This window comes from Zonotrichia albicollis, chromosome 9, assembly GCF_047830755.1.
Source record: "Zonotrichia albicollis isolate bZonAlb1 chromosome 9, bZonAlb1.hap1, whole genome shotgun sequence".
Classification (NCBI taxonomy): Eukaryota; Metazoa; Chordata; class Aves; order Passeriformes; family Passerellidae; genus Zonotrichia; species Zonotrichia albicollis.
In genome coordinates, this window is record NC_133827.1 from 22,694,261 (window position 1) to 22,718,944 (window position 24,684).

Genomic DNA, 24,684 nt, shown 5'->3' on the forward strand with positions numbered 1-24,684 from the left:
ACACAATGTGAGCTGGCTCCAGTCCCTCCTTAATCCTTGGGCCCTGCTTTTGCTTTCATGTGGTGTCTGGCTGCATGTCTGTGCTTTCTGCACAGCAGGGTGCTTGCTTTCAGTCTGAGGAGATTCGGTGTCGGCCTGCAAGCACCCGTGGCCTCTCTCATGCAGCTGCAGGATTGTTGGATATCTTTAATTAAGTCAGTGAACTCTGCCAGTGCAGCAGATGCCTCCATTAACTGCTCAGCCACAGGCATTGTGCAAAACAGCAGCGAATGGGAGTGCACCAAAGGGGAGGATTGCCTTAGCTTTGATCAGTCCCCTGCAGCACTGGCCCTTCAAAGGGAGGCAGAGAGCTCCCTGCCTGAGGCTGCTCCGAAGTGCAATCCTGCAGCGCACCCCAAATTGGATGGGGCACTTGGGTCTTGCCAGAAACACCTACCTCTCCTTCTGTAACCCACACTTGACCTTCCTTCTTTATTTCTTTTGAACAGAAAGTGATCTGACAGCCCAGGCTGGTTTGAGAGCAGTTCTGGAGGTGAGACAGTGCTGGAGAGGAAGGACTTCATGCCAGCAGGTAGAAGTGCCAGTTCTCCTTGGGCCATGGTTCTCTTGGGAGCTGAGCTGCATCCCTCATTTGGTGCTGGCAGGCTCCAGGGAACAGGGGGACATCAGGACAGTGTCAAAGAGACACCTGGATTTGCAATCAGTTTCTCCTCTGCTTGCAAAGAGCTGAGCAAGGTCCTAAATGTTTGCAGATTTCAGTGGGATTTCTGCAAAACGAAGGCAGATAAGCCTCCAGGAGTGTAATAACACTCTCTTTTCATTGTAATAAACACCGGAGACATTTAAAATGGACAGGGCTGTGAAGGTCTCCCACTCCTAGTGACCAGAGCCAAGGGAGGCTCAAAGCCCCTGCTCAGTGCAACTGGGCACCCATCTCCTCCCAGACAGGCTGAGCTTAATGGTGTAGCCATGCCAGATCTGAGAAGGTGAGGGCACAGCTGGGACACAGTCCTGTGGCACTGAGGAGGAGATCATGGATGAGCAGGAAGGGCAGCACTGGGATGAGCAGCACTGCAGAGACCAGGGATCCCAGTCAGAGGTGGTTCAAAGCCTCAGTGCAAATCTGTGCTTTGCGGTTATGACCCATATCCCTTGGTCTGACACATAAAGTGTGGAGCTGATCACAGCCAGACAACAGCAACTTGGCTGTTCTTAAGCCCTTCTTATTGGCAAGAAGCAAATGGTTCTCTCAGCACACCCTCAGGAGAGTGTACAGGATGGGGACACCTCTGGGATCTATCCAGCCACAAGACCTCATATGAACTGTCTGGGAATATTCTGGAGAACACAGAAAAATAAGTATGTTTTGACTGTTTCTGACACAGATCTATTGGGTATTGTACAAAGATAAGGGACTATGGAAATGACCATTTGGTTTCTGTTCTAACAGAAAGCTGACTTCAACTCCCAGTGCTGAGCAGAGCAGCAATAAAACTGCAATTTTCTTTCAGACATAGCAGGGAAACAAGTCCACCACCACACTTAGGAAACAAATAATGTAGTCAGGGCTCTAGATAAATCCAAACTTTAATTTTGGCCTAAAGATATAATTGTTGGGAAATAACAATACACTTTCATGTGTTTATTAACCAAAATGATATCTACTGATTATTTTACAAAACGAAAGACAAAGTTTATCAGTTTGTTTTTTTTTTTTTAAATCATTGTGTGCTTAGAAAAAAAAATGGGTTTCTGAATTAGATTAAGTAGCATGATGAAAAAAACCAACTAAAACCTGCCTGTGCTGTGGGCCACGTGTGCAAGCAGCTCAGCGTCCTGCTCCGTTGGCTCTGGCACTGCAGGGGTGATCGGTGTGCACCTGTCTCACAGACTAGCAAAGAGCTGCATGCCCGGAGCGCCCCAGGTCGCTGCTTGTAATCGGGGCTGCTTGCCTGCTGCCCACACTCTCCGGAGCCTGCTGCGCAGTGCCAGAGTGCCCGGATCCCATTTATCAATCCCCTGGTGTCTGGACAGGAGCTCCACATGGCCGGGGGAGTGCTCGGGGCAGCCTGGCAGCCGGCCCGCAGCCCTGCTGGCAGCCGGGCTCACTCTCCCGGGGCTGGCGGCCGCTCCCGCCCGTGCGCTCCGGCCGCTGCGAGCGCCTCGGGAAAGCAGGGAGATCTCACAGCGGCCCTCAGCTGCCGGCAGCGCCCTCGGGCACCGGCCCGGGCTCAGGCCGCCTCGCAGGGCAGCCCGCGGGGCACCCTCCCACCCAGCCAGGGGACACAGCCATGAGGGGTACGGCCATCGCCGGGTACGGCCCCGAGGGGCACAGCCATGAGGGGCACAACTATGAGGGGTACGGCTATGAGGGGCACAGCTGTGAGGGGCACAGCCATGAGGGGCACAGCCTTGAGGGGCACAACTATGAGGGGTACGACCATGAGGGGTACGGCCATGAGGGGTACGGTCATGAGGGACAGAGTCATGAGGGGCACAGCCATCGAGGGGTACGACCATGAGGGGTACGATCATGAGGGGTACGGCCATGAGGGGCACAGCTGTGAGGGGACAGCCATGAGGGGTACGGCCATCGAGGGACACGGCCGCCAGGGCACATCGCCATCGAGGGCATGACCGTCGCGGACACAGCTATGAGGGGCCACGGTCACGGCAGGGCACGGTCATCGAGGGACAGAGCCATCGTAAGGTATGGCGATCGGGGGACAGCGCCACCGGGGTACCGCGGGCGGTGCTGCGGGACCGGGGCGGGGCAGGGCGGGGCGAGGCGGGCGGCCGGGCCCTGCCCGCGGCGCTGCCCCCGCGGCGCTGGGCGGGCGGGCGGTCCCCGCTGCGGCTCGGCGCCTTCTCCTCCTCCTTCTCCTCCTCCTCGTCCTCAACCTCCTCCTCCTCCTTCTCCTCCTCCTCTGGCCGCTGCGGCGCGGGGGCTGCGGGCGGAGCGGCGGCGCCATGAGCGGGGCGGCGGCGGCGAAGAGCGAGAAGCTGGACGAGGCTCAGGCGCTCGCCCGCAGCTGCGCGGGCAGACCCGACTTCCAGCCCTGCGACGGGCTCTCGCTCTGCGCCACCCACAGCCACGGCCGCTGCTTCCGCCTGCACTGGTGCTGCCACCTGGGATGGTGCCACTGTGAGTGAGGGGGCGAGGGAGCGGGCGGGGGGTGCGCGATCCTGGCCGTCCCGAGCGCCCTGTCGGTCCCCGCGCACTGCTTCACCGCCCGTCCCGTTCTGTCCGTCCCGTCCCGCGGCCAGGAGCAGCCCGCTCCCGGAGCTGTCCGTGGCCAGGCGGCCCCAGTGGGACCCTGACCTCGGGTGCTGCCTCCGTAGGAGCGGCAGCGGCGATGCCCGGAGAGTTCTCTCGGGGCCTGGAGTCCCGGTGCCCCTCTCCCCCTGAGCCGGCTGGTGGGCTGTGGCACCGCTGTCCTCCGCACCAGCCACTTCGTTCTCGGTGCTTTTTACAAGCCTAAACCCCTTTCAGCAGAGAGGTAACTGCTTTAGGCTATATATAGCAGATAGCTTCAAAATCCAGTATTGAGCCAACTCTGGTGAAAAGGCGCCCAACGACTTTAATATCAGTATTCAAGATCCTGATGTATCTAATCATGGAGGCTGAGATTGAACTGTGGATGTCCAAACATAGTTTGATGAATAATTAATCACGTAGAGCCTTGAACAGCAGGCTTTCCCAGCAGCGTGTTGATGCGAGGTCAGGAAATGGTGATGGAGAAATGTACTTGGGTCGTGTTGTGTTCTGGAGATCTTAAAGCTTGGATGGTTCAAGGTTATCACTGGACCCTTATGTGAGGGTTACTTGGTGCTGCTGAGTGTCCCTGGACTCCTGATATCCCATTCTCCTTTAAATCCATTGCCATTGCCATCTCTCCTTGCAATTTAGTCACCTTCATGGATTCCCCTTCACACAGACTTTTTGCAAATTTTGTTTCACAGGGAAAGGGGGCTGCCCCAAAATCTAGCTTTTGTTTGGATGCAAACTTCTATATCAATTAAATATGCATTTCAGGAATTTTGCTTTGATTTGGGATTAATTTGAAAGCCGTTCAGGGCAAAAGGTTTTCTTCTGTCTGTGCCCTGAGTACTGTGTGGCACAACTGGCTGGGTGAGAAGGTGCCACAGTCACCTGTTGCACAGGGACGGAGACACTGGTGTTTCATCAGTAACACAAAGGTTCTGACCTAGATTCTTCCCAACATTTCCCTGGCCTCAGTTATTTGTGGCCACCATCAAGATATAAAAGCTTATGAGCACTCTGGATCAGAGCTCAGAGTGGTGCTTATAAACAAGAGATGTTACCCCAAATCATCTGGGATGGGGAAGTCAAACATGGAACTGGAACATCTGAAGAAGCAATTCCAGAGAGGAATCTGGGGATTAGGATGCATCACAAACTGCTTTGCCTCAGCAGCAGGAGGTCTGTGACAGAAAAGCCAAACCCAGAACCCCAACCTTCGCCTTGGGATGCATTACCAGGAGCATGGCAAGCGTGCAATTTAATTAGTCTCTTCAGCTCAGTGATGAGGAAACCAGGCTGATGGGCTGAGCTTTGAGCACTGCACTTTATAGAGCTGTAGGAGAACTGGGGAGGAGATCACAAGAGATCAGCTTAGAAAAATGCACTTTACAAGGGGGTGCAAAAGAAAGGGTTGTTTGGGCTGTAAAAGATTGAGGGAGGGAGAAAAGAAGGGCTGATGAGCTTTGCAAAGTGTAAGGTGGCCTTGCAGAGCAGCTTGTTCTGCACAGAGGTGGCAGATAACCAGGAATCTCTTACCTGTGACCAGGAGAGTTCAGGTTCTTATGGGAAAATATCAAAACTAGAAAGAGAAATGCAGCAGGGGAACAGAGTACTTGAGAAGGTGAAGAGTCACAGTCCTTCAGAGAAGGCTTAGACTGGTGTCTCTTAGGCATTACATGGAGCTGCTTCCCTCTTGGAAAGACCACTTGAGATCCCATCCAACCCTTTGCTTCTGTCTGGCAATTATAAGATTTAAAAATAGTCATAGCATTTGCAAGAAGTACGGGCTTCCTTCTCAATTCCTCCTTTATGGCTAAGGAAAAGTTGAGATACTTTTGCTTCAAGAAGCCAGGATTCGAAATGGAGGATTTTAAAGGAAGTCACACACTTCACTGCCTTGTTTAATCTTCTGAAAGCCATGGTGAAGCATGCTCCCTTCTTGCCCCTCATTTCCTAATGCAAATTTCAGAGCTAAGGATCTCTTTGTATCCTGTTCCTGTGGAATGAGTTGAGTTGGACTTAAAAGGGGTAAGAATGAGGTCTGTAATGGGAAATTGTATAGAGGTCAGAGATGTAATTAAACAGTATTGGGAGTTACCTTGCATAAACGCAGTGCTGCAATACTGACTTGGGAGTCCTCAGAGGGTTCTTGAAAGTGCTTTTCTGTGACTCTTAAGAGCTGTATTGGGGAACAGGAAACTCTACATCAATTAAAAGGGCCATTGAAGTATTATTTTCCATCAGTGGCCAAGGTCCTCGAGAATGTCAACTCAGTTAAAGTGCACTTACAGTGAGAAATTACAAAAACTCACCATGCCATGATGAGTAGGTTGTCTCCTCATGTGTATTCAGGATCACATCTGCTTACTTCAGTGACAGGAGCAATTTAGCGTTGCAGAGCCACTTGGCTCTGGAAGGAATAATTGAGAAAGGGCCCAGCCTGAATCCCCAAAGCCCTTGTGGTTGGCATGCTCGGAAGGGAGCAGTACCGGACGCGCTCTCTTTGCCTCCGGTGTTCCTCTGTCTGTAAAATGGCAATAATAGCTGCCAGGGAGATCAGAGACTGGCTGGTGTATCTCAGCAGCTCCGAGAGCCTCAGCTGCCCTGGGTGCTTGTATGAGTCGTGTGTCTCAGCCTGGAGTTCATTTTGGGTCCTTTTCAGTCTGTTCTGGGCTCGGTGAGGAGCAGATTTCCCAGGGTGGTGTTTGCGTGGGGAGCTCTGAACCCAGGTACAGCCTCCATAAGAGGTGCATGAAATGTGCAGGATGGGTGTGCCTGGGGGGGGGGTGCTGGGAGGGGAAGCTGCTGGACTCTTCCCAGGAGTGCAGGGACACCTCCCTGCTGCTGTACTGTCCTCAACACCCCTCCCCTGGGTGCTGCCAGGAGGCTGTGCCGACTCCAGTCTCCATGTGGAAGCAGGATGAGGGCTCAAGCCTTGGAGTCCTTTTCCCAGCAGGGAAGAAGGTGTTGGCCCAGGAGGTGTTTTTTACTTCAGCCCCTGTTTGACCCACTACACATTTCTCCTGCTTGCTCTGTGTCCTGCACGCATTCCCTTTGCCAGGGTGGCAGCCCCCTGTTCACCTTCCTCCCCTCTGACAGCCTTGGGAGGTTTTGTTTATTAGATGCAAGCTGAGAGCCTTAAATTACTCTGATCTACTTTTTCCAGAGCCAGAGAAAACATGCCAGAGGCAGGTCTGCAGCGAGGTGCCTGCCTCCCTTTCCTCACCTCGGGATTTCCACTGCAGCTGTGATTTGCACTGATGCTGGCTGTGAGGCTGCTGGCTCTGAGGTGGTACCTGCTTATGTCAGAAAGGATCAGATCCTCGGGCTTGCATCTGTCCTGACCTGACAGCAGGACTTTGACTTTTGCTAATTTTACTTCCTAAGAATTAACTGTGAGAGAAGGCACCATACTTGATACAATTAAGAGCATTCTCTTGCAACTGGATTCATTTGTAATCTGAATATCTTGCATTCTGTTAACCACCCTGCAAACCCCTCGGTACATTATGCTGCAATTATCAATAATACATGATGAATCGTGGTTCCACAGCAGTTGCATCAATAGACAGTAATTGTGCCACCTTGTATTAGCCTTTCTATGCTTTTTTCCCCCCCGATTAAGCATCAAAAGAGCAAGCTTTTAGCTCCTTAAAGCCTCTTGCATATCTTATATTGTAAAGTAAATGCAGCAAATAAATTTCAGTACCACCACTTTTACAGGTTCAGCTGTTTGGAGCCTTTACAAGAAAACAAACCAAGCATGGGGAAAGTGTGAAATCTCCATTGGGGGGCCAGGAAGGGAACATATTGCTAGGCTCAGGCAAGGAACAAGATCGGTGGCAGGAAAGGTTTTTAAAAAATGCACCTGCTCCCCCTCCCTTGCAGTTTGCTGGGTGGTGGATGGCACTTGCAGGTGTGCCTTGGATTAGTTTCCCACTCCCTGGTGTGCATCACAAATTATGGCACTGCTTGGCTGGAGTTTGCAGCCAGACCTGGCACGTTCTGCATGAGGTCAGGCAGGCCTGGCAAGAGATCCAAGGAAATGTCAGTTTTCAGCTAAGAGGAGAAAATGGGTTTGTGTGATGGGTGGCATGCCCCAAAGGGCATGTGTTTGCTGGTTTGGGGAGAAGGGCTTCTCTAAATTTGGTCAGGCTAGCAATATTCTGGGACTGTAGAACTAGAGTACATTTACATTTTGTTGTTCACCTGAACAGGCAGCCGAGGGTTTCTCTTGGCCCTCAGAGCTCCATTGCTTCCTCTGGGTGTCTGAGGGCACAGTTCCTGTGACTGGGGTCTCAGCAGTCCCAGCTGTGTGCTGGCCAGGGGAGGGGGCTGTCCCTTATCCATTGCCCACAGCTGCAGGCAGGGACCGAGCCAAATCAGCACAGTCACTGCACCTGGGTGTGCTCTGAGCTGATACTGCTTCTCACATTCTCCTCTGCTTGAATCACTGGTGCCTTTCTTTTACAGCATTTTTAAACGAAGGCATTTGTTGTCTGTCGCACAGAGCTGGTGAAAGTTCTCTGTCAAGGCCATCCTTGATTAAACCTCTTCCAGGGAGATGTGGTGTGTGTCCATGGCAGCTCCTGCCTGCTCTCTGGCAGGTACACACCTGGCCCAGGTGCAGGCATTTCCCTCTGCCACACAGTGGTGTGTGCAGCATTTCAGGGTCTCTGTGCACACCAACAGCATTTCCAAGGTGTCTCTGCCCCCTCCACTGACAGAAGCCATCAGCAGGGGCTCTGACAATCTCCCAAGCCATGTAATTATTCAGAGCCCAGTCTGCCTGTGGGAATTGTGAGGAGGGAATCAGTGAGGGAGCCCTGCTTTGCTGTGACAGAGCTGGTGAGTGAGCTGAGATGGTCTGGGGAGGAATTCAGGTGCATGCTGATAGGGCTTGGGGGTCTAAAGAGGAGCTGTGCCTGCCTGCAGCCAGTGTCTGTCAATCCCTGAGTGTTAGAGGAGCAGCACAGCCCTGGGGTGCTCTGCAGCACAGCATGCACTGTACATCTCCAAATGTAAGCTTGCTCTTACTCCAGTGGGTTTTCCTCATGGTGGCTTTTGGTGGCTGTAAAACTCATTTCCACATCCAGGAGGGAGCAGAAGGGCAGCAGTGCTGTGTGTGTCTCTGTCTGCACTGGAAGCAGCCAGCCTGGAATGGGGAGGGCAGCTTGAATTTCCAGCAGTTCTGTTCCACAGGGCAAAACTACATCCTGATAAACATGGAAAGGAAGTTGTAACATGCTTGTGTCTGAAATTCTGAGTATTTGGAGGAGCTCCTACATTTTTCTTCATGGAAAACTCTTGTTTAAAGTGGAATGGAGTAGTGGGGCTAGGAGCAGTTGGGCTGGGAATTCCCAGAAAACACAGCTTGGTCTAGAGGGAGAATGACACAAATCCTGGGACAAATAGACATTTTTTAATTTACTTCTGCTGTGAAAAGGATTTGAACATTCATCTTGTTAAGTCCATATATGGACAGAATGTTTGTGCACATAGCAAGGCATTATGCTGAGTGCCAGGCAGGAGCTGCAGAAAAGTGGATGTTGCAGCTTGTAGTGGGAAAAGACTTTTAATGAGGATTTGTTGCCTGTGGCTGTGCAAGATCTTCTCTTCACCTGTATTTTGAAGAGCTATGATATTCCAGCTTCGTTTCACTAAGCTGTACACAACCAAGGAAAGAATGTCAGCTTAATATATTCTGATATTCTGAAGTGTTACTCTAAGGGAAAACACTGCCAGTTTTTATGGGTGCACCATTCCAGACCTGAATGGGATTTTGTTCCTCAGGTTTTAGTTATAATCTGGAAATCACAGTATGAATGTACCATTGAGAACTCACATGTGTTGATTCCTTGTGCCCTGTGGGAATGTCAGCACCTCTGGAAGAACCTGCTGCCATTCATTCTGAATCCTTACTAAAATGTTTAGAGACATGCATGTTCTGTTATTTTTAACAAAGGTGCAGATATCACTTAACAGAATTAGACCACTGAAAAATCTCTGAATTCAGGCTACTTTCTTACTGTGTCTCACAGGACTAACTCTTGTACAGCTCAGAGGGATTGAACAGAAATTACTGTACTTCTTTCTCCAAAAGTCAGAGAAAAAGGGACCTGTGTACCAAAACACTTCCTGCCAGCCAAAATCTCTTTATCATGCATGACTATGAGGCTGTAATCTGTCCACCTGAGAGGCATAATTCACAAAGAATTTTATCTCCTTGCCCCAAACTCAGTGATCTGCTGGTAAGAGCCTCTGAGAGTGGCAGATAACTGACACCCTTCCTCTGTGGCTGCTTGAAGGGTTAAGTGCTGATTTTGAGAAACCTGAAAGGACAAGGCTGGTTCAGAAGCAAGTTCTTCTGAAGAAAAAGTTCATTAATCTTGTCTCTCTTCAGCTGCTGGGGTTGTCGGTGAATGCAGGGTGTCCTGAACCCTGCATGCTGAGGGCTGGGCCTGTGCTCCTGCTGGTGAGAGGCTGCTGGCACTTTTGTCACTGCAGAGGAACAGGCTAAAGATAAAATCTGCATGGAGCACTGTGCCTGTGGCGAGCATGTAGCTTCCTTCCTGGACTCTGCAGGTGAGGGAATGCTTGCCAGCCTGGTCTGTGAGCCTGCTTAATGCCAGTGCCCGATGCAAAATGCCTGCTGTCACATCCTTCCCCTGGTGGCCCTGATGGATGTTTCACGGGTCTGAACTGGCAGCCTGTGGTCACAGCCTTGCATTGTCCCACGGGACTGAGTCACAAGATTGTCCTGGCTGTGACTTCCATCCTGCAGGGCTGCAGAGCTCACCCTGCTCAGGTCTGCTGGAAGCACTGAAGGGGCCTCTCAGGTGCTTGGCACAGGCCTCCAGTTTCCTGGCAGCACCTGTGTGCTCATCAGGAACACATTTTGTCCCCGCTCGTGTGGCTGCACCAGCAGAGCCGGCCTTGTAGAGCAGGGGCATCTTGGGGTGTTCTTATGTAATGGCTCTGGATTTAACAGTGCTGCTGTACACTTCATGACTCACTGCCAGCCTTGGGAACTTATTTCTGCACGCTGGTGAGGCTCTACTAGAAATTTGTGTTTCTGTAAAGGATAAAAAACAAAATGCTTTACTCACAAACAGTGTAAGATGTTCCCAAACTCCCGAGAGCTGTGACAGTGTGGGCTTAGCTGCTGATGGATGGCACAAGCTTATACTAATGCAAAAGCTGGTTGACAGTAGATTGGATTCCAGGTAGAGCATCTCTCTCTCTGCATATAAAGTGACCCTGGTTTAATGTGTTGTGGTTTTTCTTCCAGCACCTCTATGAATTTATCTGCCCACAAGATACAGAGTATGTTTTCATAATGGCTTTGATTCTTCCACTAATCAATTTTTATGTAGTGACTGATCACAGAACTCAAGAAGTGCAGTTTGTGCCATTTGGAGATGTTTTTGCCAATAGCTGAGTATATTCACATAGAGGGAAGTCAAAAACCTACTGGGAAAGTGAAAACTGATTGCTTGGCAACTGGGTCTTGTTTTTAACATAGCCATGCTTTAATTTAGGCCATGTAACAGTTGGAATTTATATGTAACCTACGTTGTAAAACAATTTCAGCAAGAGGCACGCATTTGTATTCTTGTTCTCACTGGTGGCTGCGGAGCTCGAGAGCCCACACGTCTGCTCTGGAAGCTGCTTGTTTGGCTGTGTGCTTGCACCCAGCCCTGAAATGACTCCCTGCTGTGCCAGGCTCTGTCTGTCCCTCTCCCTGCCACACACATGATGCTGGTGCTCACCTGTAACTGTTGCAGGCAGGGTGCTTGGCTGTTCCTTGCTGTGCCGCTGCCTGGTTGGATTTCAGTGCTTTCCCGAGCCTGAGCCCCACTCCAGGTGTTTGCACTCACTCACTGATGAAAGGTTGGGGCAGCATCAGGTGTGCCAGGGTGGACTGACCAGCTCTTGCAGCCTTCAGCAGCCCAGCAGCGTTAGCCCAGCTGTAGGCAGGGCAGGTGGAAGGAGACACTCACCTTTTGCCTTGTTTTTCCTCCCTGTGCCACTAGACCTTGATCTGCTGGCACAGGAGCCATTCTGCAGCTGGTCCTGTGGGATCTTGCCTCTCTGGAAATGAAGCCAGGGGCGATGCTGTCACCTCTGCCAGCACTGGCTCACAGCAGAGAGCTGTTTGTGCTCCCAGCTGTGCTGTCCAGGTGCTCCAAGTCACTTGCCTGCAGTGGCACTGTGTGACATAGTGGCTCAATGTGATATCCACCTGCTCCACCTCCAGTGGTTGGTACTTGGGCTTCTATGTGTTGATGCAGAGCATTGCTGGATCCCACACCCCTCCAAGGGAGCACTGGTGCCCATAGTTGCACTCCTCAGCTCCAGGTGGTGATGTGTTTGTGCACAAGCAGGGAGAGCAGTCCTTTCAAGTCCCCAGAAATGGGTTCTCCAGAGGCTTGTGACAGAAATAGCTTGGTTTGAATGGCGTGTGAATGGAGATGTGCATGAGGCACCAGGAACAGCACTGGGTTAGCAGAGTGTGTTGGGAATAGGGACCCTGCTCCCAGCACTGGAGCTGAAGAAAGAACGTGGTGCTGTCCAGCCTGAAGGCTCCTGCCCTCACACAGCAACTGCACAGATGATGTGTCAGCAGATCCTGGGCTCTGGCCACAGCAAGGGATCAGCACAGGTACAGCACCTCCCACGGCCATTGTTTCTCCTGTCAGCCAGCAGGAAAACACTGTGGCCACAGAGATGTGTCTGTTCCAAGGTGTGAGTCCCAACCTCCTGCCCCAGCTGTCCCCTCTGGGTGCAGAGTGCAGGTCTTTAGAGAGGACTTTTCCTTCAAGGACCTGATGAGCTGTTCTTCTTATTTAAGAATTCCCAAGAAAGCATTCCATGATAGCAGAGGCTCAGGGTGCCCCCTGCAGCACATACCACACACCTGAAGACAACTGGATCTTGTGTCTCCATCCCTTTGATTTCCAGGCAATGCCATGGTCTTCTGGGTAGTTGGACATGGAGCTGTGCTTCTGTTGCTTTGTTTCCCTGTCAGTACACTGATGGCTGCATGGAAACCATGGGCTGCTGAAGCTTGAGCAGATGGTGCTCAGGGATGGGGTTGTAGAATAAATATTTAGCACTAAGCCATTTTTTGCTATTTTCTCTACTGAATTTTAAAAATATCTAGTGTAACTCACGGGATAAATTTCTCAGGGGAATGTGTAAGAAGTGGCTGTTCTGGCCTTTGGGGGTGGGTTTGGAGGGGATGTTGGAAGATGAAAATCCTTGGATTCAGAGCTTGGGTAGTGTTGCCCAGCTGCTGTGCTGGCAGAGGTAACCAGGGCTGTGCCACACTTTCCATGCCAGTACTTCTGTGTTTCTGGAACCCAGCATGGAGCTGGGGTTAGCAGCACTGTGGTATGGGTGACATTCTCCAGCTACTGAAAGGAAAGAGCTCCTCCAGAACACACATGGTGTGTGCTGCTGCTCACTGCCTTGTTGGGTGCTGGTACTCTGTTCCCTTACAAAGGTTAGTGAGCAAATACGGCCCCTTTAAGAGGCTTTATGGCTGCATCTCTCAAGCCTTCAGGGTTGCTTTTTCTTTAAGTCCAGTAAATCCATGTAAGCAATGAGAGTAAAGAGCAGGGATGATGGAGGAAGCTCCAGGGTCTGTTTGCATTTAAGCGTTACCTGCTCTTAAGCTGATGTGCACAGAAACTCCTCAACGGCTTAGACAGCTCACAGCATGTACTGTCATGATCCTTTTTGTATTTAAAACAGATCAAGACAACAGGGCATTAAAATACAAATTTGATGAGGAAAAACTTCCTGATTTTTTCCCCGTCTCTGCTGGTTTCCTGTGAAAAGCGTTGAGTCAGGGGCTGGCACAGCTGTCTGGCTGTGCAGCAGGGAGGGAACACCTCCACAGGAGAGAGCTGGCAGCTGTATGGAATTGCTCCTAGGCAGCCACTGCCAAAACATTGCTGGACTGCTTCTTCCCTGTGCTTGGATAGGGTCTGGAATGGGATGGATTCATTAGTGCTCAGATGGAGGTGCTCCTGTGAGAAGGAGCTGTTTGTAGTGATACATTTCTGTTAGGGCAGAACCTGCCAGCCCTTGCTGCTGCACTTCCAGCCTGCTCAGATCCTGGTGTGTGGCTGCTTTTTCTGTTCCTTTGCTGAGTTGATTTGTGCCCTTGGAGTATCTTCTCTGATCCCTTACTGGGCCTTCTATTTCTGCCAGAATTCCTGCAGGTATGCAGAATGTTCTGTTTGCATTCCCCACACTAGAAATTTGTTTGAGCAATCTCAGTGCTTTTTCAGAGTTGTTTGGACAGAGTGCAAGGCAGAAATATCACTTGCAATGAGGTGCTGCATATCTTTATCTACAAGCCTTCTTCAAGGTGGACAATCATTTCAGTTATGCCTTATTATAACTACCAGTGGCCCAGTTCAGCTCGACTTGAGCCTATCAATCTGGCAGTGCCTCAATGTCCTGAAATGTTTTCCATTTCCTCTGGTGGCTCATTCCACGTCTTTTGTTCACCATGCAGCCCATGAGGATTTGCTGGATATGACATGATGTCTATTCCATACATCACAAAGAAGTGCAGACTGGGTGAGCACTGCAGTTTTTCACATGTGCCATCTGTAACTGTGCTCTGGGTTTCTCCTTCCATTTGTTCTCACCCCTCTGGAAAAGTTAGAACTGTGCTCTAAGTGTGGTTTGGAGTTGTGATAGTCCTTGACAATTATTTATGGTTAGGGCAAGCTTTGTTTGCAAGGGTTTGTGGTTCCAAGCTGTGCATGTAACTGGAGAGAGGAGGAGGAGAGCCAGGGCAGCCGTTCAGCACCGAACAGAGCAGTGCTGTTCAGCTGGCAGGGCTGGAGGCCCATGACCCCAGGTGGGTACTCAGCCCAACATCCCACTTCCCAATGGAATTCCACTCTGCTGGGCACTTGGCAACAAACAGGTGTGGTGGGACCTACAGCAGGCTGAGGATGCTGAGTGCCCATAAACCTGTCCAGGATGTGCAGGGAGCTTTGCCTTAGGCTGTGAAGGAGGAAACCCTCCCTTGCCCCAAGGTTCTGCTGTGCCAGCCGTGAATCCTGCCTGGTTCCTTTCCATGCCCTCTGGCTGGGCTGGCACACCTGTGCCATCCGCTGCCCTGGGGGGGCCCTGGAAGCCCAGGAGGGTGTGACAACCTCTGTACTGTCCTGGGGCCACTGTGCCAGCACTGGCAGCAGGCACCATTCCTGCTCGGGGCTGTCAGCACCTGGCAGAGAGCTGCACATCCACCTGCTGCTTCCCCAGAGCCAGACTTGGCTCTCCTGCCCCACGCAGGAGATGTGGAGCAAATGCTGCTGGAAGAGCACTCAGTTGTTCTCCGTCTCCTGTGTGAGCAAAGCCAGTGCTCGAGCAGCTCAGCTCCAAGGTTTCCACACCCAGAACAGCTGTGCAGGGAGCTCTCCTTGGAATAATGCAGATCCCCTCCAAGGCAGCGCTGTCTCCTGTCACACATGCATTATGAATGCTTCCTTTGCCTTCAGTCCTTCAGAGCTGTGTGGTATTTAATTAGAGGTTTTATGTTCTTCATAGTGGGACCAATTCCCCTCCTGTGTGAGCTGAATTTTTGGCAGAGTTGCGAGAGGCAATAGCAAAGTCTGGCACAGCTGGAGTGAGAATCCCATTGGAGTTCACAAGGAGGATTACTGGTGCTGTTACACAGGTGGATGTTCAGGCAGCACCAAGTCACCCGGATCTGGGGAGCAGCTCCCTGCTGGTGAACAGGACACATCCCTCCACACCCTCACTGGGGGCCATGCACTGTGCCTGGGGTCACAGCTCCAGCCCCTCTGGAGCATCCACCACAGCCAAAGGCACGGAGATTCCCTGGGATCAGAGCCAGCTCACCTCCAGCCCACTCTGCCTGGGACTTGCACAAGTGCTCAGCCCACACAGGAGCAGCTCCTGACCTGAGCCAGGTCCTGTTCAATAGCTGCCAAGTAGCAGGTCTTTGTTAACCTTGCTGATTTTTGGAGATAGATCAGCTGGCAGATGGGAGGCTGTAGAAATATTTGTTCCAGCAGCTGCAGGGGGAAGAATACATATGAAAAAAAGCTTTTATCTTTCAGTTAATAGATGTCTAAATGCCTTGCATGTGAACAAATATCCATGGTATGTATTGCTGACTTAGACTTGTAAAATCCACAGCTCTCTCTTACCATTTTCTGAAGTGCAGTGCAATTCATGGTTATTAGGTTTAAGTCCTTCTTTTGAGAGGGTAAAATCTGAGAATTTGTTCTAGGAAACGTCCCTCCTGAATGCTGGACTTTTTTTTCTCAATATATCAAGCACATTAACGAGTGCTAGAGGTAAACCAGAATGCTGGGATGAAAGGAAGTGGAAAAGAAAAATTTCCAGCCACACCTCTGCTTATTTAATGGTTTAAGTTATTTCATATTTGCCACAGAAATTGCTGCTGTTTTGTGTCTGTTTGGTGAAGATGCATGCAGACTGCCCAATTAGCAAAAAATCAGAGAGAAATGACCTCGTGGCTTCTCAAAGCTTGATTTGGGGTTATGGAAGCAGGAGGCTCTATAATGCAGCTTCCAGTCAATCAGCCACATAGTTCTACTTGTTAGTGCCACCAATATAAAAAATTTTCCAAGTTGCCTGAGTTTGCTGGAGATGTGCAGGTGATGGGAGAGCTCCCTGCTGTGCTGGATCCTGCCTTAGCCTGCTGGCAGTCTCACTGGAGGCATGGAGTGAGCCAAGGCTTTGGGAACAGCATCCATCCGATTTGGCAATAGAAATCCTATTTCTGTGCTCAGAGCAACAGGGAGATGAGCACTGCCCAGCACTCACTTCCTTGGACATAGCTGAATAGTTGTTCTGCAGTTGAGTGTTGGCTGTGGCATGTGCCAGGTCCCTGAGGATTTGGTTTGTGTGCTGGCACAAGGGCCAGCTGAAGAAATGGAGAAACAATTGTCCCTTTCTTGTTGTGCACAGGCTGCTGTCACTTTGAGGGGTCAGACAGAGGAGCAGTGTTGGTGGGGGATAAGGCTCAGGGTGAAATGGTTAACTGTAGCCTATAGACCTATTTCTGGGGTCTCTTGTTTCATCATCTCACCTGTCAGCCAGCGGACATGGACACCCAAGACTTCCCATGGCAGTCATTCTGGCAGAGCCTGATTTGACACTGTTTCCAGGAGGTTTCCCCTGAGCCCTTTTGCCACAGTGGTGGAAGTGCAGAGCCAGAACCGTGACACCTTTTCACAGCAGCTCTTAAAGTGCACAAGAACTTCCCAAACTTCTGCAAATGCAGCAAATTGCTTTTCACAGGATTTGGAGTTTGATTTTTAGACATGTGTTTGACACGTGTAGTATTTTTCCTTCACCGCCTTCCATATAGGCCCTGGTGGGGAAGTGACCCAGGAAACAATTTCGGATGTGGTGTCTTGTGTGACATCTGAATTTGTGCAGAACACTGTCATTTACAGGAGTGTTCATCAGCTCAGTGCAGTCACACAGTTCTTCAGCTGACTTGGAATAAATAGGCAATAAGTTCTGAGCTGGTGTATTAGATGGAATGAAGCAGAATAGGTGCTCAAAGTACTGTTTTATCACAGACTGTTGCCAGCTGTTCAGAGTCAGCAAAAATATTGCTGTTGATTTCCACAGGTATTTGATCAGATTGAGATGGATTATAAGAGAACCTGGGGACTTGTGCTTCTAGGGGCATTTCTAGTGAAAAAACCTGGCAATCCTGCAAGCTGCAAGGGTGGGGGGCAATCTTATTTCTAATTTCTGCATTTATTTTTCATAGGCTGCATCCTGGCTGATGAGTTTCCATGCATTATGTAGGGTGAGGGGTGGTAACAGAGGCTGTAAGCTCAGCATTGTCCATGATCCAGTCTGACAGTCCCAGTTCTGAGCACCTGGTCATGTTTTGAATCAAGTTTAATCTGTTTAAAATTGTCTCTAAAACTAGCTAAGACTTGACAAACTTGTACCAGAATTCTTAAGAAATGTAGAAATCAGTTAAGGCAGAAAATTCTCTTTGCTGTGTGTTGGCTGGTTCCTGCTTTACCCTGGCAGAGCTTGTCCTTGGAACGTGAGGAACGTTTCAGCCCCCGTGAGGCCGCACAGACAGGCTCTGAAATCCTGTGCTCTTTGCTCCTGCTCTGGAATTAGTGCCAGCAGGGCAGTCCTGAGACACGCAGGGAGCTGCTGTGTGTGGCTGCAGTAGAGAAACAGCCAGCTGAGCTCCCAGCAACTCCATAGCTGACCTGGCCACCTCTCTTCGTCTTTTCCCAAAAGGGGAAAAACAAACACCAAAAAAGTCAAACTGAGGAGTCTTTGCTTTACCATTCCATACCCATGCTGTAAGCTCCCTTGGCTTAAATACATTACTTTCTATTCCCAACGTCCCTCAGCCTTCTGCCAGCACATGGTGACTGTTTTAAGTGGAAAGACAGAGTCCTGTTGTACAGAGACCTTTTTTCTTCATCCTGGTAAAATCTTCACTGGACCCTTCCTTGGACTCTTCAAATAGAGGCAGCACAGAATTGAGTTGAAGAAATGTTTTTCGCCAGTATCTGGTTGTACTTTATCATTGGTTGTCAAAGGAGCCCACACAGAAGCCCTACAAATCTATGGATAAATAGAGCATTGTGGTTTCAGGCAAGGGCAGGCTGCACTTCAGTTTCCATGAGCTGAATTTATCAGACACTATCCCAGCCAGCAGCACAGTAATCATCAGCTGTGGGGCTTTGCAAGGCAGTGCATATTTAATGTTCACTAATTTCACAGAAGGATTTCTGGGAAGCAGCAGATGGCAGGAAGCCGTGGGCTGCTGCTGTGGCTGTGAGGGTGAGGAGCTTCCCGGGGAAGTTCTGTCCACAAGATCTGAGAAACCTCTGAGGGACCCCATTGCTCAGAGACGCCAGGACCAAGGATATGTGCTGAGGAGTGGGAGCTGTGCTCTGCCTGTGGCTGGAGCATGCAGCTGCTGGATGCCAACACTCTTTCCTCTGAGTCACAGCAGGTTTAGGAGCTACACCGTGGTACAGAGATGGCAAGTGGAGAGGATGGCTTTGTGTTTTCTGTCATCCAGCCATAAGCAGACAGGGGAAAAGCTTGATTTCTTGTCACTGAGCTTTCCCCGTGGCTCTGTCAGCAGTTACCATTGCACAGATCGTGGGGAGAAAACACTGGATGAGGTATTCGAGGGGAGCTGGTCAAAGCTGTTCACACACTTCCTTCCCTCTGCTGCCAGCTCTGCCTGCTCTCTCCTCCCATGGCACACGGGCGGGCTTTTCCCTCACCGTGCCTGGAGCCTCTCCCACACTCCAGAGCCCTTCCTTCGGTTCCGTGGCCTCTCTGCTGCACTCCCTATCCTTGGGTTACAGGGATTGGAAATCCCAGCCGATTCTCACATGACCCGTTTCCCTTGCGGCAGCACTGCGGGGTGGGAAGGGCCTTCCCGAGGCTCCCGGTGACATCCCGGAGCTGGCAGAGCACAGGCTGTGCGTGGGCCCGGAGCGCCGGCAGCACCCGCGGCTGCCGAGAGCCGACAGAGCTCCTCCGGGCCTGGGGGGTTTCCCGGCCCAGGGGGATTCTGCTGCCGAGAGGCTTTGCAGGGAGAGTGAGCCCTGCCCTGGGGCTTACAGCAACCTGGCCTAGTAGGAGGTGTCCCTGCCCACGGCACGGGGATGGGAACTCCGTGGTCTTTAAGGTCATTCCCAAGGCCAGCCATTCTGCGATGTTCCAAAGGAATGGGTAACTCGGGGGGAAAGGCTGCATCTACCTGTGAGCAGGAAACACACCAGCACTCTGCTTTCCTTTCTGCAGGAGCCTTCTGCCCCTCACCTGGGGAGCTCCAGGCACCCACACAGCCCCTCCGTGCTTTGGTGCATTTGCAAAGCAGGATCTGCGGCTCGTGCAGCAAAACTCTACCGACAGCCCCACTACTCACAAGGCTTCTGGAAATTTGTGCTTTCCCAGTGGATGAGCCCCTGGGGAGACATGAATCTTTCAGAAGCTTCATGCAAATAAAATGCAGCATTTTACAGTCTTAGGCATAGCCTCGGGTTTCTCAGTTTTTCCTGACATAGTCCCAATTTTCTGCTCTCTTATTTATTTCTGTTAGTGAAGATGTTCAGTTCACACTTTGTTCTGCTCAATATAACCAACATAATCCTATTTTCTTACTACTTAACCAGATAATCAAGATGCCAAAAGCTTAGAAATTCCCTTATTTTCTGCCTTAAAATTCTAATTGTAGTTATGTATGAGCTTCTGGTTTATAATATGGAAAAACACGATTCAGTCCCCAAAAACAAAGAACGTGGAGTCACGGACAAGGAGACTCACTGGAATAATAGTAACATAATAAAATTTTGATCATTGTAGCAAAGATGTAAGCTAGAACTTACACATTATGTTCAGTGGGGGGAAAAAGCCTCTGAGAATCTTGTCTGTTTTCTTTCTTCTAGAAGACAGGGTGGGCAGACTTGGCATCTTTCCCACTTCATGGCTATGGAGTTGTGCCCTGGAGTTAATTCTCCAGAGTTAGTCATGTCCTACAGCAGACCTTGAGGCAGGGTCGGGGAGGGGAGCAGCACTGGGCCACAGGAGGTTGTGATTACCTGCAGCAGTAGGTGTCAGAGGATCCATACCTGGAGAGGCCACGAGAGAAGCAGCAGCTGCCGCCAGCAGGGAACTGCTGGTGACGTCCAAAGGTGTCAACAACATCGCTTCAGTTCCAACTCAAAGACCTTTAACCGCCGCTCCTGTGTGTCCCCACAGGTAAATACGTCTACCAGCCCATGACCCCCGTGGAGCAGCTCCCCAGCACTGAGATCCCCGTCCGGCCGCGGGAGTCCCCCAACACCATCCAGATCTCGGTGTCGCTCACCGAGCACTTCCTCAAGTTCGCTCCCGCCTTCCAGCCGCCGCTGCCGCCCGAGGCGCCGCAGTTCTGCACCATCGCCGACCTCTTCATCGACAACTACCGCGTCAAGTGCATCAACGGCAAGATGTGCTACGTGCAGCGCCAGCCGCCCGCCCCGCACAGGGCAAAGCCCGACGAGGGCTCCGTCCGCAACGCCTTAATCACAAGGGAGAGCAATACACCAAAACCAGAGCACTGCTCGTCCCCGTCCAGCTCTGAGGACTCCGGCATCAACGCCGTGGGGGTTCACTACATGGAGTCGTGTGACGAGGACACGGAGGGGGTGGCCGAGCTGAGCTCAGAGGAAGATTACAGCCCGGATAGCAGCTGGGAGCCGGACGAATGCCCGCTCCTGTCGCCCTCGCAGTGCGAGATGGAAGTGATTGAGACTATAGAAACCACTGTGTGACCACACAAGTCGGCATCGGCTCAGTCCGCTTCCTTCTCAGTAATGTTGCTTTTGTAGTATTTCTATTTTCTGTTTTTTCTGACAATCCCTTTTTTCCAGTGCACTTGATATTTCAGATTCCTGTCATGGGAGCGCGGTCACAGGACTTACACATGGTGAACTAGCAGCAGCCTGAGCAATTTTAACACATTCTCAGCCTGATCAGCTCTCCCACGTCTGCACGTAAGGTAGTGACAAATCTTAAGACTTTTCTAGCAGAAATAGGCCCTTTTGTTGGTCTGGGTTACCCCACACACAACGTCTCACACGAGGACGTGCCACTTGAGATGTTTCCACCTGTCAGGTTGTTGGCAGGGGTCCCTCAGAGCATGGGGGGTGCACGCCTGGAGCAGCAAACCGAGGTGCCCTTAGTCTTTCTCAAACAGCTACACAAGGCTCCTCCTGTCTCTGTCTGTCCTGGCGCCTTGTCCAGCCCCTTCCCTAGTGCTGGTGCGACCTTCTCTGGGGCTGTGGGCACCAAGCTTCCAGCAGGTTGGAATGGCAAGCTAGAGAATGCACAAAGTGCCTCCAACTTTTCTCCAGGCTATGCACCGAGCAGTTGCTGAGGGAGGCCAGGCTCTGAAATCTGAGAAGGCAGGTCTTGCTCTGGAGGGGAATGAGTTGCCAGAATCCACCTGCTCCCTTTTCTCTGCCTGGATCTTGGGAAGGAGGTCTGGCTTTGCAGGTGGGCAGGAGGGGGAGCAGGCAGAGGTGGGGCATGGCCATCTAACCAATACTGCACTGGACTGGGGAGTACCAGGACAGGCGAAGGAAGCGACTACCTCCGAACAGCCGCCCCCGGCTCCGCCTCTGCCTCCTCCTGGGCTCTTTGGTGCCAGACACTCAGGACCAAACGGCCTCAGGGCCTGCATTTGCCTGAAGAATAACAAATTTTAAACAAAAAGAATTTTACCAGCCACACCACTGTGTCGGCAGAGCTTGGGGACAGCGTGGAGATGCCCCTGGGAGGTGGCACATGGTCTCAGTGGCATGTGAGCTTGTTAAAATAGAGCCTATGGTCATCCTAGTGGAGAGAGGAGGCTTTGGCTCCTGCTCATCACTCCCAGTCCAGGAGCAGGTTTGGAGCAGGGGTCCCTCACCCAGCTGGTAGTGGAGCTGTCTCACAGGAGGTTGAGTTTCAGCCCTGCATGAAAGAAACAGAAATGTCACTCAGATTCCAGCCAGCTCCATGGAGCTGGAGCCAGTAACTCCTGTGTTCCTGCAGCGGTACTGCCGTTCTTTGTGTAGTTGCTGTTTGCGTTTCAGAAGTCCCTGGTGAATCCAAGGCTGTAAAAACGTGTACAGTTAGTGACTGACCCTAGATTATAGTCTGTGGTAGAGGGTGGCTCATCTCTCACTGTATCCTGACAATGTATTCCCAATTTTATACACTTTGTAATCAGTATCTTTAGAAGACATTTAGGCAACAGTGTGTGTCTGTGCACATGCGCGTCTAGGAGTTTCCATGGGTGGATATAAAGTAATGCTGTACTTTTTAGACTAAGACTTTCAGACAAAAATAATAGGTTTTATAGTTTTGATGACTTACATAAAAATGTGCAATGCTTGTGAAATGAGGAACTTGGGCCATTGCATGAACAGATACATTCTCACAAGGCACCTGAAAATACTCTGTTTTTCTGAGGGCATTTAACAAAGGCTGTAGTAAAACTAAATAGGATTTATTTTGTTTTTAAGGGTAGGGTTGTCTTTCTTGGCTAACTACAGTTTCTAACAACATTTTTGGTGTCTTTGGACCATTCAGACACGTTCCATAAGTAGAAGGAAACATTATATATAAACCTACAGCATTTATTCATATTTAACCTTTCAATTGTAACCTGAGTGGAGAGCTGAACGAGCTCACTCTCATGCCTAGCCTCGGAGCTTTCCCCCCAGAAAGAGGAAAGCTCTTCCTCCCCTGGGAATGGCTTGTCCTTCCCAGGCAGGAAGGGTGGGCTGGCGCAGCATGGCCTTTCCCAAGGGCAGGGAGCTCCTCACCAGTTTTCCCTGGGGCACCAAGGGCAGGGAACGTGAGCAGGACACCCCTGCCCAGCACAGCTCACCTTGTTTGCAGGCAAGCAAGAGCTGCAGCCCTGCCCAGGCACAGGTTGGGAGCGCGGTGACCTGGGGGTGCTGGTGGCAGACACTCCGCAGGGCCCACAGGGTCCTGTCCCCGTCAGGATCCATTCTTTCTTAACTGTAAGTAATTAGCAATACCCACAAGCTGTGAGTGTCTCCTACCCAGGATTTGTTCAGATGTCTTAAGCACAATAAGCTGCCTCTTCCTTCTGTTGTTCCTGGAAATGTCAGCGGCGCTCTGGGGAGTGCTGGGGCTGCTGGAGAGCGCTCGGGCAGGGCCCAGCCGCGGGGATCTCCTGCTCCATCACACACCCAGCTCCTTCCTTTGCACAAACATGCCCTGGGCTGGCTGCTCCCCCTGCCAGGGAGAGGTGTGTGTATATTTCCTCTTGAATAAAATACTGAACAACTGGCCTTCTGCTTGTCCTAACTGCCTGTGTGCTTTCCATGCTAGAGAGAAGCACTGTGGGACTTCCAGCAAGGGAAGGGCTGCTCACAGCTTCAGATGGCAGCCCCTGACACAGCCCCAGAGCCAGGCAGATGAAGGGAATAACCAGAGGGAGCACACCAGGCCCCGGTAAGTGCTGGGGCTGGTGGGCAGCTCATGGCCCAGTTCTGACTCATCTGATGTATGACCAAATTCAGCTCCCTGACTTACCTGTGCCCAGGTGTGGCTGCAGGCCGGACACATCCCATAGTAGTTCTGCTCATGGGAGGAGGTGAGCACACAAGGCACCTCCGGGCACTGGCACTGTTCCTACCCAGGTGAGCTCTGCATAACACCTGGTGCTTCAGTGTGTCAGTGCTGAAGTGAGCAGGGGGAAGAGGAGTGTGTGTGACAACACAGAAACCCCTCCAACAGTGGGCTACAGTGCTGAGAGCAAAGTGCTAAAAGTTCTGTGACCATCAGTGCCCATCACATCCATCCTCTACTCCTTGCAGCCCCCAAGGGCATGAGGCACCTTTTTTACATACACACTCCTCCCACCCCCAACACAGGTATGAGGTGAGAGGGGAGGTTTGAGCTTTACCCACAAGATGTATCTTTTTCTTACCAGCAGCCCACTCACAGAAGTGCAGAAGTCACAGAAGTTCAACCAAGGGCCTCTTTAATGGGTTGGTAGAACACAGCATGTGCATGTCAGTTTGCTCACACAGGTGTCATTTCCTGCATTCTTCAGCCTTCCCCAGATCTGCCCATTCTGTGCCCTCAGACCCCTTGGCTGTTGCTATGAGACAGCAGGGCCAGGCCTTGCCAGAACAGCTACTTGTAGCAGAACACAGAACTCAGGTGTGGCCCCCAGCCACAGAACCAGCACAGCACAGGGACACAGGCCCTCTGGGCACAGGACAGGCTCCTCCAGCAGGGCAGAGCTGATATGCATACTTGGAAAAGTCCCTGCTGCTGCCACAAGCCCCTGGATCTGCACAGGCAGCCCTCCTGTGCCCCAGCATGCTGGGATTTGTCCCACAGTTCCAGCTTTGAGCCCAGCTGCCCCACCACTGCCAAAGCAGAGCTGGGGCATCACCAGCTGTGACACTCCAGTGCCCAGTGAGGGTGAGCACAGCGGGGTCTGGGCAGGTGGTGTGGGGGAAGATCCCGTGCTGTGGTGGGAAGGCTCCCCAGCACCAGGTCCTGCGAGCAGCCAGGGCAGGAGCTACTCCTCAGCCAGCGGAGGGGGCGTCAGGTGCAGCTGGAAGTTCTCGTTCTGGAAGACGCTGCTGGTGGCCGGGTCCCCGTGGGAAACACTGAGCAGCCCGTGCTTGTCACCGCGTGCCAGCTCCGTCAGGAGAGCCAGCTGCAAGGAAAACACCCCTGGTCACCCCAGGAACATTCCTGCAGGGACACAGAGCCCAGGGTGTCACTGTGTCCCTGCTGCAGTGAGAGAAACCTTAACCCAGGTAAAGCCAAGAGCATGGATCACACGGAGGGAGCCTGCAGAGCTCCATGCA

The 24,684-nt window shown here is 51.4% G+C and overlaps 2 protein-coding genes across 2 annotated transcripts in view; one reads left to right on the forward strand and one right to left on the reverse strand.

The window, feature by feature from the left end:
- Positions 1 to 2,770: 2,770 nt before the first annotated feature.
- On the forward strand, positions 2,771 to 23,145 carry C9H3orf70 (chromosome 9 C3orf70 homolog). The gene is made up of 2 exons (XM_074546978.1): positions 2,771 to 3,145; positions 20,057 to 23,145. Exons 1-2 carry the CDS (start codon positions 2,971 to 2,973, stop codon positions 20,608 to 20,610), a joined length of 729 nt encoding a protein of 242 aa, XP_074403079.1. The 5' UTR covers positions 2,771 to 2,970; the 3' UTR covers positions 20,611 to 23,145.
- VPS8 (VPS8 subunit of CORVET complex) overlaps positions 20,715 to 24,684 on the reverse strand; it is a 67,961-nt gene continuing 63,991 nt past the window's right edge. Inside the window, exon 45 of the mRNA XM_074546961.1 lies at positions 20,715 to 24,530. Within this exon, the coding sequence (XP_074403062.1) occupies positions 24,390 to 24,530 (141 nt within the window). The 3' untranslated portion in view covers positions 20,715 to 24,389. The remainder of the gene's footprint in view (positions 24,531 to 24,684) is intronic.